This window comes from Pangasianodon hypophthalmus, chromosome 24, assembly GCF_027358585.1.
Source record: "Pangasianodon hypophthalmus isolate fPanHyp1 chromosome 24, fPanHyp1.pri, whole genome shotgun sequence".
In the NCBI taxonomy this organism is placed as follows: domain Eukaryota; kingdom Metazoa; phylum Chordata; class Actinopteri; order Siluriformes; family Pangasiidae; genus Pangasianodon; species Pangasianodon hypophthalmus.
The window spans coordinates 7,300,687-7,315,770 of NC_069733.1; the positions used below are offsets into that span (position 1 = coordinate 7,300,687).

General features: G+C 39.7%; 1 protein-coding gene across 1 annotated transcript in view; it reads left to right on the plus strand.

Annotated features, from left to right (window-relative positions):
- Window positions 1-15,084, plus strand: part of slf1 (SMC5-SMC6 complex localization factor 1) — a 39,026-nt gene that overhangs the window by 14,644 nt on the left and 9,298 nt on the right. Inside the window, exons 16-18 of the mRNA XM_026931279.3 lie at window positions 2,687-2,763; window positions 9,263-9,355; window positions 10,510-10,692. Coding sequence (XP_026787080.3) covers window positions 2,687-2,763; window positions 9,263-9,355; window positions 10,510-10,692 — 353 coding nt within the window. The remainder of the gene's footprint in view (window positions 1-2,686; window positions 2,764-9,262; window positions 9,356-10,509; window positions 10,693-15,084) is intronic.

A 15,084-nucleotide genomic window follows, 5' to 3' on the forward strand; every position in this document is an offset into this window, starting at 1 on the left:
GTGATTGTTATAGTTTTATCATAAACTTTATTGTCTCAGATTCGTTTGTGTTTATTTACCCACAGTAGTTTTGCTGTCACTAATACAATGGAATCTTGACACTGCAGATTGTATCAATCAGGTAAACCAAGATCCATGTAAACATCAGCCTTGCTTAACTTCTTTAATAAGGAATAATTAGACCAGATCCCAAATGAGTTTATATTGACTATATATGCTTACTGCATGCAACGCCTGCCAGAATTATTGCCACTCTTCATACAATTGATTGTATAAAATAAATATTACATTTCCACTTAAACAGTGATGTGTTATTACACACACAAAATAATAATTAAAATAAATAAATAAATGCATACATTACATAAATAAATAATAATAATGTCCTTCTCAAACCCTAGTTGCCTCCGCCTGGAGGTTCAGACAGAGCTTTCAACAAGACAATAAAAACAGAAACACGAAATCATTGTTTTGCAATGGCCATCTTAGTCTCTGGATTTGAACACTACTGAAAACCTGTGGTGTGACGTCCACATGCAGCAGTTTAACGTGTTCTGCATGAAGGAGTGGACCAATGAGTGGACCCTCTGCAAGTGTCTCCACATTACGCTACGTTGCACATTACGACATGTCACAACATTTACTGTCATATGTGCAAGTACCATGTACAAAGTACAATGAAATTCTTACTTGAATGCTTCTCCACAGACTATAAACAAGACAAAAAAAAATACAAAATAACCAAATATACAGATATAACAATACAGGAAGAGACTCGGTGCTGTTATACTCTTTAAGACAGATGTCAAAAAATATTAATTGTAAGTTTGTGAAAAAAAAATTTTAAAAAAAAAGAAAAGAAAAAGTGTAAAAATACTTTGAGTGTTTGTGTAATTTTAAAATTTCAAAATACTGTAAGAATACTTTTTTGTGTGTTTATGTGTAACTATACAATGTTTGAGCTCAAAGTATCATGTGTTATTCTTTTTATATGTTAATTTTTGCTTATTTTCATGAAGCACGACAGTTATTCTGGAGAGCACTGTAGGATGCAACATATTGCATTATTATTATTTTAGAATCTACAGTTGTGGTCATAAGTTTACATACGCATTGCAGAATCTGCAAAATGTTAATAATTTAAAAAAAAATAAGAGGGATCATAAAAATTACATTTTGTTTGTTATTTAGTACTGCCCTGAAAAAGCTATTTCATTATAACAGATATTCATAATCCACAAGACAAAATTCTAACTGAATTTACACAAATGAACCAGTTCAAAAGTTTACATACTCTTGATTCTTATTATCGTGTGTTGTTATCTGGATGATCAACGACTGTATTTATTTTTTTGTGATAGTTCATGAGTCCCTCGTTTGTCCTGAGCAGTTAAAGTGCCCAGTGCGCTTCAGAAAAATCCTCCAGGTTCTGCAAATTCTTTGTTTTTCCAGCATTTTGTACATATTTGACCCCTTTCCAACAGTGGCTATATGATGTTGGGATCCATGTTTACACACTGAGGACAACTGAGAGACTCATTCACAGCTATTGAAAAGGTGCAAACGTTCACTGATGCTTAAGAAGGCAACGCACTACATTAACAGCCAGGGGGTGTAAAATTTTGAACAGGATGATCGGTGTTAAGTGTGATTATTTTAACAGATTAAAAGATTTAGTTTGTCATTTAGTACTGCCCTCCAGAAGCTACATAAGATATTTACATGTTTCCAAGAAGACAAAATAATAACAATTTCCACCGATCATCCTGTTCATAATTTTACACCCCCCTGGGTCATCAACATTTTGCAGATTCTGCAAGACGTGTGTAAACTTATGACCCCGACTGTACATAGTACTGCACATAAAGTGAACTATGTTATTTGGGATTCAGCCAAATAAACAGCATGTCTCAGTGCCCGTTTAACTAATTTATTACATTAATACATTCAATACACTATGATGTCAGTCAGATATTGTCCTTTAAAAATCCATATTTGTGACTATGGAACTGTGTGTTTTGCTACTGAAACAGCATTAATATGGAAAGAAACTGCATTGTAAATGTCTGAAGTGCAAGTGCTTTTCTCCAGCACAACGCATTTATAGCCTTGCTCCACTCAGGATTCTCATTTCCTCGTCCTCCTCAGCATGAGTGTCCTCTCCCATCACTGTGTCTCCCAGCAGTGAGTCAGACAGGAACACACAGCCGCTCTCTCCAACCCATCTGCACCAATCCTGCCCACAGTGGAGGAGCACTCACAAGCCCATTTAGCCAGCTTTCTTATAGACTGCTTAGGACTTCAACTCTGTCCCTTTGGATAAGAGGCACCAGAGAGTGTCCCGGTGTGGGCTGTAGTTATGGGCCTCTAAAAGGAATTACACACTTTGATGCCTAGGCCTCCACTTTGGCTTGACAAGATGCTACTCTCTGGCTGTGGTACTGATCTAATGATATCTCAGGATCCATTTGGAGTGATGTGTGTGTTTGAGTGGGGTGTTTTGAGCTGGTTTTATCCTGTGAGATGTATAGTATGTTCTAGATGTTCCTGCAGGCTGTGAGGCAATAAAATCATATCACATATACTCTCTGTCTCTCTCTGTCTTCTCTCTCTTTCTGTCTCTTTCTCTCTCTCTCTCTCTCTGTCAAAAAAAGTTCTTTACGTTGTGGGTTGTGTGTTTGTTCAGAGAAAGAGAGCGTGTGGGTGGCTCAGGCTTGGCGAAGGACAACATGCCAAAAGGCTTCCATCGAGTCAATTCTGCAGGTAAGCGCTCATCCTCATCACCCTCCACCACCTCATCATCCGCATCCCTACTTGCACCATCATGTGAATTTCCAGGGTGTCTGCGAGTCCTTAAAAAGTCTTCATTTTGCTTAAAAGTACATTTTCTTCTAAGGCCTTAATGAGTATTTATCTTTTGTTCTATTTTACAGAGAAATTCTTTGTATTTTGTTAACTAATAGACCAGGTTTCCAGGATTAAGGCTGTTAGGTGTTTTACCTGTAGAGCCAGAATCATGTGAGAGCCAAAGTCTGCAGAAGAAAAAAGACTGGCAAAAAGCCTGGAAATAACCGACAAGCCACTTTTCTTGTGAAACTACACAACCGGAAGAAAAAGCTTAAGCTAACCTAGATGCATAAGTGTGCACACCCCGTAACTAATACTTCGTGAAAGTACTTTTTGCTTGTAATACAGCACTCAGTTTTTTTAGATAACAGTCTACCAACTTAGCACATTTTGATTTGCCAAGTGTATTCCACTCTTCATTGCAAAAATGCACCAGATCTACTCAAACTGCAAGGGGATCTCCCCTGCCCAGCCCAATTCAAGTCATTCCACTGGTTTTTAACAGGATTTAGATCTGAGCTCTGACTTGGCCATTCCAAAACATTGATTGTCTTCTTCTGAAGCTGTTTGTTTGTTGATTTGGATTTGTGCTTTGGGTCGTTATCGTCCTGGAAGGTGACATTTTTCTTCATTTCCAGCTGTCTAACACAAGCCTGCAGGTTTTGTGCCAAAATAGATTTTAGCAATAACTCACTAGCAAGAGTATGCCGATATTCAATATAACCGCACGATTGCGAGTGTGATATTGCTTTCATACAACAGTTTATAAATAAGAAATTAATGTCAAGTAAGTGACATTTTCAGACAAAATATGGCCAAATCATCTGTTTACTTTTGCTCTGCAAATGAAAATAGATCCCAGAGAAGCCACACTCACTGATAGCCCATCAGCTAGCTGGCTAGCTAGCTCACAATGATCTGTACATTCCTGTTAAAGGTGTATCTGGTGTAACTGGCGTCCCTTCTTCCTTTTCAGAATAATTCATCTGACAAGCTTTCATATTTTAAGTCAGTAGTTACATTCATGAAAATGTATCGTTTACCATGTCTTGTGATGTCGCTAATTCTACTGTAGTAATGGTTTCAGTGGGACTGTTGCTAGAATTGTACATGGAGAACCCAGTCAAGCAGAGTGATACAAACAGTGATACGCCCCAGTGCAATTACTTATTAATACTTAATATAAGCACTCTTGGAACACCCGCGTCCAATTAAATTAGTGGCCCGGAACTAACTGTTGTATAATGGTATTTTGAGCTATCCATCATTCCTGCTACAGCCGCTCCGTAGCAGCATGCTGCCACCACCATACTTCACCATTTTTTTTTAGATGATGTCTTGTTTTTGTGCAAGAGGAAACTTTTAGAATTATGCCCAAAAAGTTGGTCTACCTTGGTTTCCCCAGACCATAACACATTTTGCCACGTGGTTTGGGTTTATTTAGGTGGGCTTGGATGGTTACTAGGAACCCTACCCCATGACCCAGACATGTACAGAATACAAGAGATTGCTGTCCCATACAGGAAGTGATCAGTACTTGCCACTGTAGTGGCCCATTTTCTCCACCTGTTGATAGTGCCCTTCATTGTGTTCATGGTACATCTAATGTTTTGGAAATTCTTTCGTACCTCTCTCATGACTGATACCTGACCGATACATTCTTATTCACAAAGGGCCGGTGTGGCTGCAGGCTTTCATTCTAACCAGGCAGGAGCCACTCCTTGTTTAATCAGTTCATCTTGGTCTCCAGTCAGCTATCAAGTGTACCTCATATTCGGCTGGTACGAAAGCCTGCAGCCACACCAGCTCTCTGTAAATAAGATTGAAGACCCCTGCCATGCATGCGCTTTGATAGATAGATAGATCGATCGATAGATCAATAGATCAATCACTTTATTAATCCCAGAGGGGCATTTGTGGACCATGGCTCCAGCAGTCAGATGAAATCAAGATGATGTCAGAAAAAGCTGATCTTTATTTGGAGTTAATCCACTTCACTGATGACAGGTGTATGATAATTACTTTTTATCATGAGTTTGAATGTGATTCACATGCCCCATTATGACAGGGTGTGTTTTTTCTTTAAACTGTTAATATTTGTATTCACCTGAATTTTGTTGGTTTCTATATCACATTATAGGTGGAGAAAGATCTGACATGCTTTATCTTGGTTTATTTTATTTTTTTATTTTAACCTGCAGTTTTAACAGGGGTGTGTAGACTTTTTATATCCACTGTAGATGTACAAATGGATGACAAATTAAAGAAAAAAAAACAAGTGTCTTAGTAAGGTATTAGGTGACCAGAACAGCTTCAGTGTGCCTTGGCACAGATTCTACAACTCTCTGGAAATGTACTAGAGAGATAAACACTGTTCTTTGAAAAGATATTCTCTCAGTTAATGATTTGATGATGGTGGCAGAGTGCACTGTCTCAACGTCAGTCCAAAATCTCCCATAGTGTTTGTTCAATTTAGTTGAGATCTGGTGACTGTGAAGGTCATAGCATAGCATTTAATAGTGAGCCCTCATGCCCTGTGGATCCGCTAAGAGACTATTCACTTCCTTAATTTGTCACCTGTATGTATGTCAAAAAATTTCACACCAAAATATTAATTAAAAAAGTACAAAAAAAAAAAATTTAAAAGTTAAAAGGTTGTATCTGCTTTGACCTTATTGAGGATTGAAAGTTTATTGTTATTATCTTACAGTCATTGAATTGTAAGATAGAACCAAAACATTTCCAAGGTCTGGGTTTGCCATCATATCACGCATACACATAAAGAAATCATATATTAAATGATATTAGAAATAAATATTATTTATTTCTTTTCAATTTAAAAAAACACATTTTGATTAATAGGTTTTGATGGTGTGACCTCTACCAAATATCCTCTAATTCTGTATTTTCTGTGATGTGTGAGGATTTTTTTTTTAACTGTTTTATATTTTGTATTTCATCACTGCAAATTTCTGAAATTACATCAGAAAGTGTATTGAACTCAAGTGGCATTGAACTTGCCTTTAAAAGTGTGACATTTAACTTTAAACTACCTGAAGACACCCTGGATTTCTCATTTTATTCTTGAAGTTTATGAATCATTACCCTGATCACCTCTGGGCCTTGTCATGCACTACCTTTGCATTCGACTGCTTGATCCAGACCTTGAAGTGAACACCTCTCAGACAGTCATTATTTATGTACCGCCTCTGTGTGCACATCCATTTTTTGTTTTAATAGAGCGCACATCGGTATCGGAGTCAAAAGCACCCTACGACGCCCCGCGCTGTAACCCGCGGCACTGACATTTACATTCCACGCAGTGCATATGTGCCTTCAGTGCTTTTGCTTCGGGAGGAGAGAGACGGGAGGGAGAAAGAAGTACAAAGCAATACACACACACACACACACAAACAACACTTGTCAGATCTCCGGTTTAGGAATATTAAACACTGCAATTAGGATTCTGCTGTGAAGTGGGAGCGAGTGAGATGGAGAGAGGTAGAGTAAAGGGTGAAAGTGAGTGCCTGCTCATGGCTGGAAGTTTTGGTAATTACGAAGCTGGCACTCTGAGTGAACCTGCCGAGGTGTCAGTGCTCATCATCTCTCTACCTGATCAGAAATAGCCTCATGCCAGAGCAGGGAGCAGGGGGAGGGCACAGAGTGGAGCGTGAGAGAATGAGAGAGAGAGAGAGAGAGAGAGAGCCCTGCAGACTGTGCTGCTCGTTGCCTTGCACTGTTTTTTTTTTTTTTTTTTTTTTTAAACTACGTGTTCCCTATACTGATGTGCAGGACATCAATTTTTGATGATGCATCCGCAGGCTCTCAGCCATGTGCTGTATTTCTGGCAGTGCTGCGGTTCTCGCAGTGTGTGCAGGTCCGTGGTGCCTTGTTAACTTCATCCTGAGCTGTCTGCCCACTGAATGCACTCTGCACTTATCTGGCTTAGGCACCAAGTGTGAAAGATTTACTAGGAAGTATGGATGCGCAACACATTGTTATTGCAATTTTGAAATTTGCAATATGGGAAAAAGCAATATACAAATGAGCACTCAGACCCAATCCCGATAAGATTTACGTGCGTGTTTTGATTGGATCAGGTCTGTGCCATGATTTAAGAATTTTTCCAAATTAACGCTGGTCAGTCTTTTACCAGTATAATCAGAGTAATCACAGTATGCTATTTTTGTAGCCCAAATAAGCAGAATATCAATAAATATGTCAGAGTTACTTCTCATTGGACAATTTGTAGTGCATTTGGCAAACTACTCTTTGCAATGAAGTGTTTTTCATTGCGAAGACTTACAAGGCATTTTCAGATAAAACACAATTTAACCATTTTAACATAACTACTTCTGGCGTAACAATATTTTCCCCAGGCATAATCCTAAATTGTTGTACTTCTCCATCGCTTCACCAAGACCCGAATTTCCTAATAATTTTACAACTTTGCTTGAATTGACATGTGACTGAGTTGAAAATATGCTCTAATTGCACAAGAACATGCTATAACCCTACGCTGACAAATGGCTTCCTTTAAATCATTACTTACGTCTATCTGAGCCATCATGCCCAACGTCACACCTCGTTCAAGCAAATAGTGCTCCACAAAAAAGAACAAAAAAAGCACCCCACAAACATTTGACATCTCTACTTAAGAGCAAAATGTCGGCTAGTTGGGAATTTATAGAAAAGGACAGGACAGATTTATCCTTTCCATGCTTGTAAATGCTGAGTATGCAATTATCCTTATAATGGAGGCGTTGTGTCCAAATTGGAGCCATTAAAATGATTTAACTGGGCGAAGATTGGGCCTGGCATTTGTGAGGATGTGTACACACTGGGAGTTAAGGAACGTTTAATCACTGCGTTTTAGAGCCTATTAGGTGGAGAAAAAGGACCAGTGCAAGCCCAGACCAGCTGAGATGCCAAGCTACTCATTAAGTCATAGTTTTATTGCCTTCTGTTTGTTTCATTTCTTTAGAATCTACTGCTAATTAGCTTGTTTTTTTTTTTTTTCTCCTGTAAGCCTTTTGAGAAATCATTTTCACACATTTGGCTGGTTGGCTTTTGGCTGCACTTTTCTACTGGAACCGCCATTTTCAATCGACAGTTCTGTGAAGAGATTCAACTGTGAATATTTTTGGCTTTTTGAAATTCAAATATGTTATTCCATTGGTGCAAATGCACCAGCCTGAAGGTTATATTAAATTTTGGAAGAGTCCAATGAGTATGAACCATCACTGGTGGCAATGCTAACACCACCAGGATTCGTGACTTTTGTTTCCTGTGGTCTGATTTAGGACTCCATTGCAAAAGGCTTCAGCGTGGGCTGCTCTCTGTGTTGGCACTGCCACTTAATTTACCAGCTGGTGGTCGGTGCACATCAAGCAGACCACCTTTTTTCCAACCAATCCACTCTACGCACACGCTACATAGATGCTAAACCCAACAATAGCCACATTTGGTCGTTCCCATAAAAGCTCATTTTGTGTTTGATCCATCTTGAAAGATGCCTCTTGAAACGCAAAGATGTCTTGATGTTAAAGGGATTGCAGCATCTCTCTTTTTTTCTTTTTTTTTTTTTTTTTTTAAATCTCCATCCAGAAGAAAGGGCACTGTCTGCAGTGTCTGCTTTTCTTCCTTTCCGCCCTTTGCTGGGTTTTATCGAGCCGGCCAAGGCTGCAGAGAGGCAGGCGCCCTGGTGAGAGCTAGTAAAGCATTTATTAGCAGCTTTGCACTGGCATAATATGCTGGCAGCCACAGAGGCACTCATGCTTGGCCTTTAACTTTCTTGTGAAGTTCAGCCATACATGAAAAAGGGGTGCAGCACAGCCTCTAATATATTCTTCATTCATATTGTATCAGAAAAGGAAGAGATGGCGGGAGGGGAGAATAGCCAAAAAGAAAATGTAAATAAAAAGCCTCTGGAGGTTGGTGATGTTGTACTATGCCGGCTGCATGTCACGTGAGTCCATTTGTGATTCCCAGTGGAGCTTCTGAAGCCAGCATGTGTGAAAAGTCCTGTTGCAGGCTTTGTGCTTGAGCTGTGTACCATAACCTGCAGCAACTCAACAATATGGACAGGAAGGAAGCCTCTTTTCCCACACCCAAAATTTGGGGTACAAGCTAGAGTCTGTAGTGCGCATGAGCTAATGGTGAGGGGGAGTGGAAAGAGGAAAAGGATGAGTTCACCTCATCAGAGATTTTCTCATCTAGAAAATTGAGGTCATTTTTAGTTCAGCTGTAATATTTTGTGTATGCGTTTAGAAATTGTGGGAATTAAAATCTCTTTCTGGTTGCAGTCCTGGCATTTAGGATGCAGTGGAGCTGATGAGGAGGGCATACCCTAATTCAGAACAATGAATTCATATCTCTCTCTCTCTCTTTCTGTCTTTCCTCGATCTTAATGTAGGGGAGACACTCCTGCATCGAGCCTGCAAGAGGAACCAGCTGGAGACGGTGCTGCAGATCCTCAGTCTGCCTGGAGTGGATGCCAATGTTAAAGGTAGGTCTCCCTGTCTCTACTCCCTTAGACCCTTCCCATCCTGCGTAGCCCTTCTTACAAAATGAGCGATTCCTTACTGGAGAGAGAAGGGCACGTCACAGATTTAACCTTAACAATAGAATGAATGAGAGTATATTCTGCACAACCTTGATATGTCTGTGTTTTGATCTTCTGACTTGTTCTTTAAAGTGTCAGTGTTTTTTTTTTTTTTTTTTTTTTAATAAGAATGAATTAGATGCATATATTATAAGTATTGGAGAAGACAAAATAATCACAGAAGTTTTGTTTTAACCAAGATTAATTTTTGCTGTGCTATGCAAAATAATATTTTCAGCAAGGCCTGTGCAAAATCAAAACTTTTTGCCACTAATGGAAATGTTGTATACTATTATATTAATTATATTGCATTATTTATATATATATATATATATATATAATGTGTAAAATATACATTTCACTGGCCACTTTATTAAGAACACCTGTGCACCTGCTCATTCATGCTGTTATCCAAGCGGCCATTCATGTGGCATAAAATCATGCAGAAACAGGTCAAAAACCAAAACATCCAGCGAGTGGCAGTTCTTTGGGCAGAAACGCCTTTTTGATGAGAGACGTCAGAGGAGAATGGCTTCAAGCTGATAGGAAGGCTACTATAATTTAAATAACCACTCTTTACAGCTGTGGTGAGCAAAAAAGCATCTCGTTATGCAAACATGTCAAAGGTGGATGGGATACAACAACAGAAGACCATACTGGGTTACACTCCTGTAAATCAGTAACAGGAATCTGAGGCTACAGTGGGAACAGGCTCATAGAAACTGCACAGTTGAAGATCGGATGAACATCACCTGGTCCTGCCGTTTCTGCCCGCAGAACTGTTGTTCAATGGATCAATCCAAGATCAGCAGTTTCTGAAACATATATGATTTGATTTTATATATATGAATCAATTTTATTTTTATAGTGGTTTCAATGCCGTTGTTGTTTAAGACTATAAATTGTATCTTATTCTGCCTTCCCTGATCAGGAGAATTAACTGTTATAACAGAATTGTTGTGTAAGTGTTGGTGGTGATGGGGGGGTAAAAAAAAAAAGAGAAAAAGTTGTTTTTATCATCCACCACTAAACTGAGATGCTGTTTAACACCTGTGTAGACCATGCAGGCTGGACTCCCCTTCATGAAGCATGTAACCATGGCAGCAGAGAGTGTGTGAGGGCTCTACTGCAGCACTGCCCCGGCCTGCAGCTGGACAGCCAGGTAGAAGGAGTGAGTCCACTGCACGACGCCTTGCTTAACCAGCACATGCACATCGCCAAGATGCTGCTGCGCCATGCCGGTTAGTACACACACACAGAGACACTGCTGTGCCACGCAGATATACACATGCGCACATACACACACTCATCACCAAGGTGCTGCTATGCCATGCACGTTGGTGCACACCCATATACATACACATTAGGGATGTACCCAAATAGTAATACATTATTTGGACTGAACAGATAATGTGTTCTAAACCGATACAAATACAGATACAAATAAGAGGCACATTATTATTTTTTGTTTGCCTGGCATAAACACTGCATTACTGGGCTCTAAAATAAAACCATATTTCTATCATATATACAAAATGAAATTCAGAAAAATACTTTTTCCATAAAGCCCGCACACATAAAGACCACGTGCTGTGCACAGGGCCACATATCTCTGCTGGGGTCTCTGAAAAATCATTTTATTCAAAAAAAATAATAATAATAAAAGTTGTATGTTAATTGTGAATTTTTTTTATTTTTTTTTTGTCAGTGAATGATTTTCATTGTTTTTAAATGAAAATCTTCCTGGAAAATCATGCAGGCATTATAATAAATTAAAACGACCCTATTTTGATTTACGGCAGTGCTGCGTCCCAGCTAGGTATCTCAAAATTTCAGCTAGATTTTGATAGGGTCTCCAGCAAATTTTTTCTGATCTTTTTGTACTGCAACAAATCCGAAAAATCAGGTAAATGTAGTAAAATGATATTAGGTGGCTATTGTCATCTATATATAATAGTTCTTTGATTTGGGAAAGATGTTGTTTTGAAAGATAGATCCCTAGCTTAATGAAGTCACATTAAATGGAAACCTTCCCAGAAAGTTCCACAGGGTATTACTTGTTCTTTTTCCAAACTTCAACTGTCCAGTTTCATTGAACCTGTGCCCACTACAGCCTCAGATTCCTGTTCTTCGCTAACAGAAGTGTGTTGTTCTCAGACTTTTTCATGTTCAGCATTCTGAGATGCTTTTCTGCTTACCACTGTTGTAAAGAATTGTAATCTGATTTACTGTAGCCTTCCTGTTAGCTCGAACCGGTCTGGCCATTCTCCTCTGGCAAGGCGTTTACATCTGCAGAACTGCCACGGACTGGATGATTTTCGCACCGTTCTGTGTAAACTCTAGAGATTGTTGTGCATAATAATCCCAGGAGACTAGAAGTTTCTGAAATACTCAAACCAGCCTGTCTGGCACCAACAACCATGCCACGGTTAAAGTCACTGAAATCACATTTTTTCCAATTCTGAAGTGTGATGTGAACTGAAGCTTGAACATTAACTTTATGATTTTATGCATTGTGCTTCCACATGACTGGCTGTTTGGACAGTCACCTGAATGAACAGTAAAGGTGTTCCTAATAAAGTGGCTGGTGAGGTGAGGGTATACATGCTAGTCAGTGTTGTAGAAGTACCATAATTTATCTCAGTGTTAATATCATTTCATCATATCGCCTTGCCCTAGTGCACATCACTTACTCGTGTGCAAAACTAGCACATATACACACACATTCAAACACACACTTTAGATCCAAAGCCCTTCTAAGACTCTGCTGAATTTCAGAAGCAGTCACTCGTATCCCCAAGTGTACACTTTCATATGCTAACTGCCCAATCTCTTTCCTCTTCTATGAGCATTATATATGTGAGCTATTCTCTGTACATAGGCATATTAGAATATTATTTGATATTACTGTGACTCAGTATTTCAGTGTGCACGTTCTAGCTCGAACTCCGCTGAGAATCGTGGCAGCGCTTATTGATATTGGAAGATGGAGGCGTCTTTTCATGTAGCACAGAGAGTCAGGATGGGGGGGCGGGGGAACTGTGTCATCTCTGCTTTAGTGAAGGATGCCAGTGAATACACATTTTTCACTGCAGTTAAGTACATTACAGGTAATGGAGCAGTGTAGACTACTGCACATTACATAAGATAATAAATGAGACGAGTACGTCTAAATCTGGACCTGCTTTATAGAGTAACACCTCACACGGTGCATCTTCAGTACTTTTCACTCAGTTCAGCTTTACGCTCTTTAAAATACTCCTGAACTTGATCTATGTAGAATAATAAATTGTTTAATATTTTTAATGCCGAAGAAAATGTGAAAATTGGCCTAGGAACATTTCCTTGTCCTTTTTCTACATTTAAAAAAAGAAAAGGAAAAACAGTATGTATATAAAGATTGGACATGCTTTCATGTCCTCCGGCCGTACCTGATAGCTAGCCGGCTTGTTAACTAGGCTGCATTTGTGTCTAACAGGCATGAGTAGATGTCAGTATCTTAATTTTCTTTGCAGTTTTCTCAGCAATGTATCTAAAAGTAGACTAAAACTGATTAGCTAGCTAGAAAGCTCAACATGCAGGTTTTGTTCAGGTTCCAAAATATCCTCTAATAACTTGTGACTTTAGCATTGTGTTAATAATTTTCACTCAAACAGCAGGAGGAGATAAAGACTTAAAAATCATGGTTGGGGTCATTTAAAATGTCTGGCCACCCGAATATCCCATCTCTGCAAGTAATTTTTAGCAGTGTCTTCATTAAACATCATGTAGTTTTGTGAGGACAGGAATATTTTTGTGTGTCTGACTACTTACATATCATTAAGTTGTTGAATTGTGAAAGCATTAAATCGCATGTGACATGTAAACACACTGCAGGATGGCTAGATGACAGTTAAAGGATGAGGTGGGGGGAGAAAAGGATGAAACAAGCTCTGTCTTTCCCACACGCCCCAACACCACTCGCCGCTCTCCTCTGCTCCGACTAATTATAGTTAATTTGATTCTGCTCTCCCATTAACACATGTACATATTCTGGCCTCAAAAAGTAAATTAGATTGGGATTGTTTGGTCCCGGTGAGAATGTGTTTTTTTTTCCGAGCCGGCGGAGATTGGCCCAATAGAAGCGAGTGAAAAGAGGTCAGAGGAGGATGTTTGGGAAAATTAGAAGTGTGATGTGTCTGGGAAGCAGACAGCTACTTGAGTACCCCTGACACATGCATACATACGCATACTGAGCTTGACTTTGTGCTGCAGGACATTGCTGTAGAAATGCAGTGTTGACTGAAGCTTATTTTAGAGTGTTCAAATGGGGCTTTAAAACCATATTGTGACATTTTGATGCTACAAATTCTGTGGCTGTGTATGAAAATAGGATGACTCGTACACTGATTTGTTTTATTGGACTGTAGTTGAATTTTCTCGCATATCCACATAAGTTTTATAGCAGTGATGATGCATACGCTGAGTGGAAGTTACTGGTGGTGTGTGTAAAGCAGGAGCTACTTAGCTAACGCTGTGGAAGCTGCTTAGCTAGATACCTCTGCGGAGATTCTCACTGTCCGCGTTCTGAATGTATTCAGTGTAGATACCAGGGAAAAAGGTGAATTTTTCAACAAAAGAATGAGCTATACCATCGCTTCATCGCTTCAGGCCTTCGTTTTTTTTTCCTCCCCCACCTGCCTTCATGCTGGCTCTTGTCCATGAAGTTGTGCTTTCTGCAAATTGCTAACATCAAGAAGCATTATCAAACAAATGATGGAAAAAAAACACATTAAATCACATTTGACAAGTTTGAGAAATCTTTATAGGAAATTTTAATTAGATTTGAAACCACATACAAATGTGGCTTAGGATTTATTGGGGGGGGAAAAAATCATTTTTTTTGTGTGTTTTTTGTGCTGAAACCCTAACCCTTTTGTATTCAGATAATGGCTATGCCAAGAAATCCAATTTGCTTCTCTAAACAGAGTTGTAGTGTTTTGTCTGTTATACCAGACGTGTGTATTTGTATGACCACCCCATCCCCACTCCCCCTGAAATGTACTATCAGCACTACATGTGGGTTTGATCATAACCTCCACGCTGTGTTCAGTACTTTTTCCACTCTGTGCTCCTTAGCTATGCAGGCAGGCAGCACGCTTTCACCTTGCTCGTGCCGATAGTTGCTTTCATCTAGGCCAAGCAGGTCAACTGTTCCAGCGCCCCAAACACAGCCCTCTCAATTGCAGCATCCTCCCCATGAAATAATCATTCCTGCTGGAGGACACAGGCTCAGCTACAGGTTCAACCTTACTCTCTAACCCTATGGCTCTGGCAGGCTGTGACTGTGGTTGCCCTTGCCCTTATTTTGCCCAAGACACACATTCACACGCACAAACACACACAGCACAGCACAACCAGCTGTCTGCTTTTTTAGACTTGGTTTTGAATTTTGCACAATGAGAAACTCCTTCCTGATTGAAATGGAGCGCGACACGCCAACCGCATCAGCTCGGATCCAAACAGTGGTAGAGTTAGCCAGGAGGAGGAGAGGCCAGTGAAAGAGCCTTCACGCGGCTGCTATGGCTCTCGCATCTTAATGGAGATGCAGTGGCTGTGAATGCAGGGCTTGAATGAGAGACGGCTGGCATGGC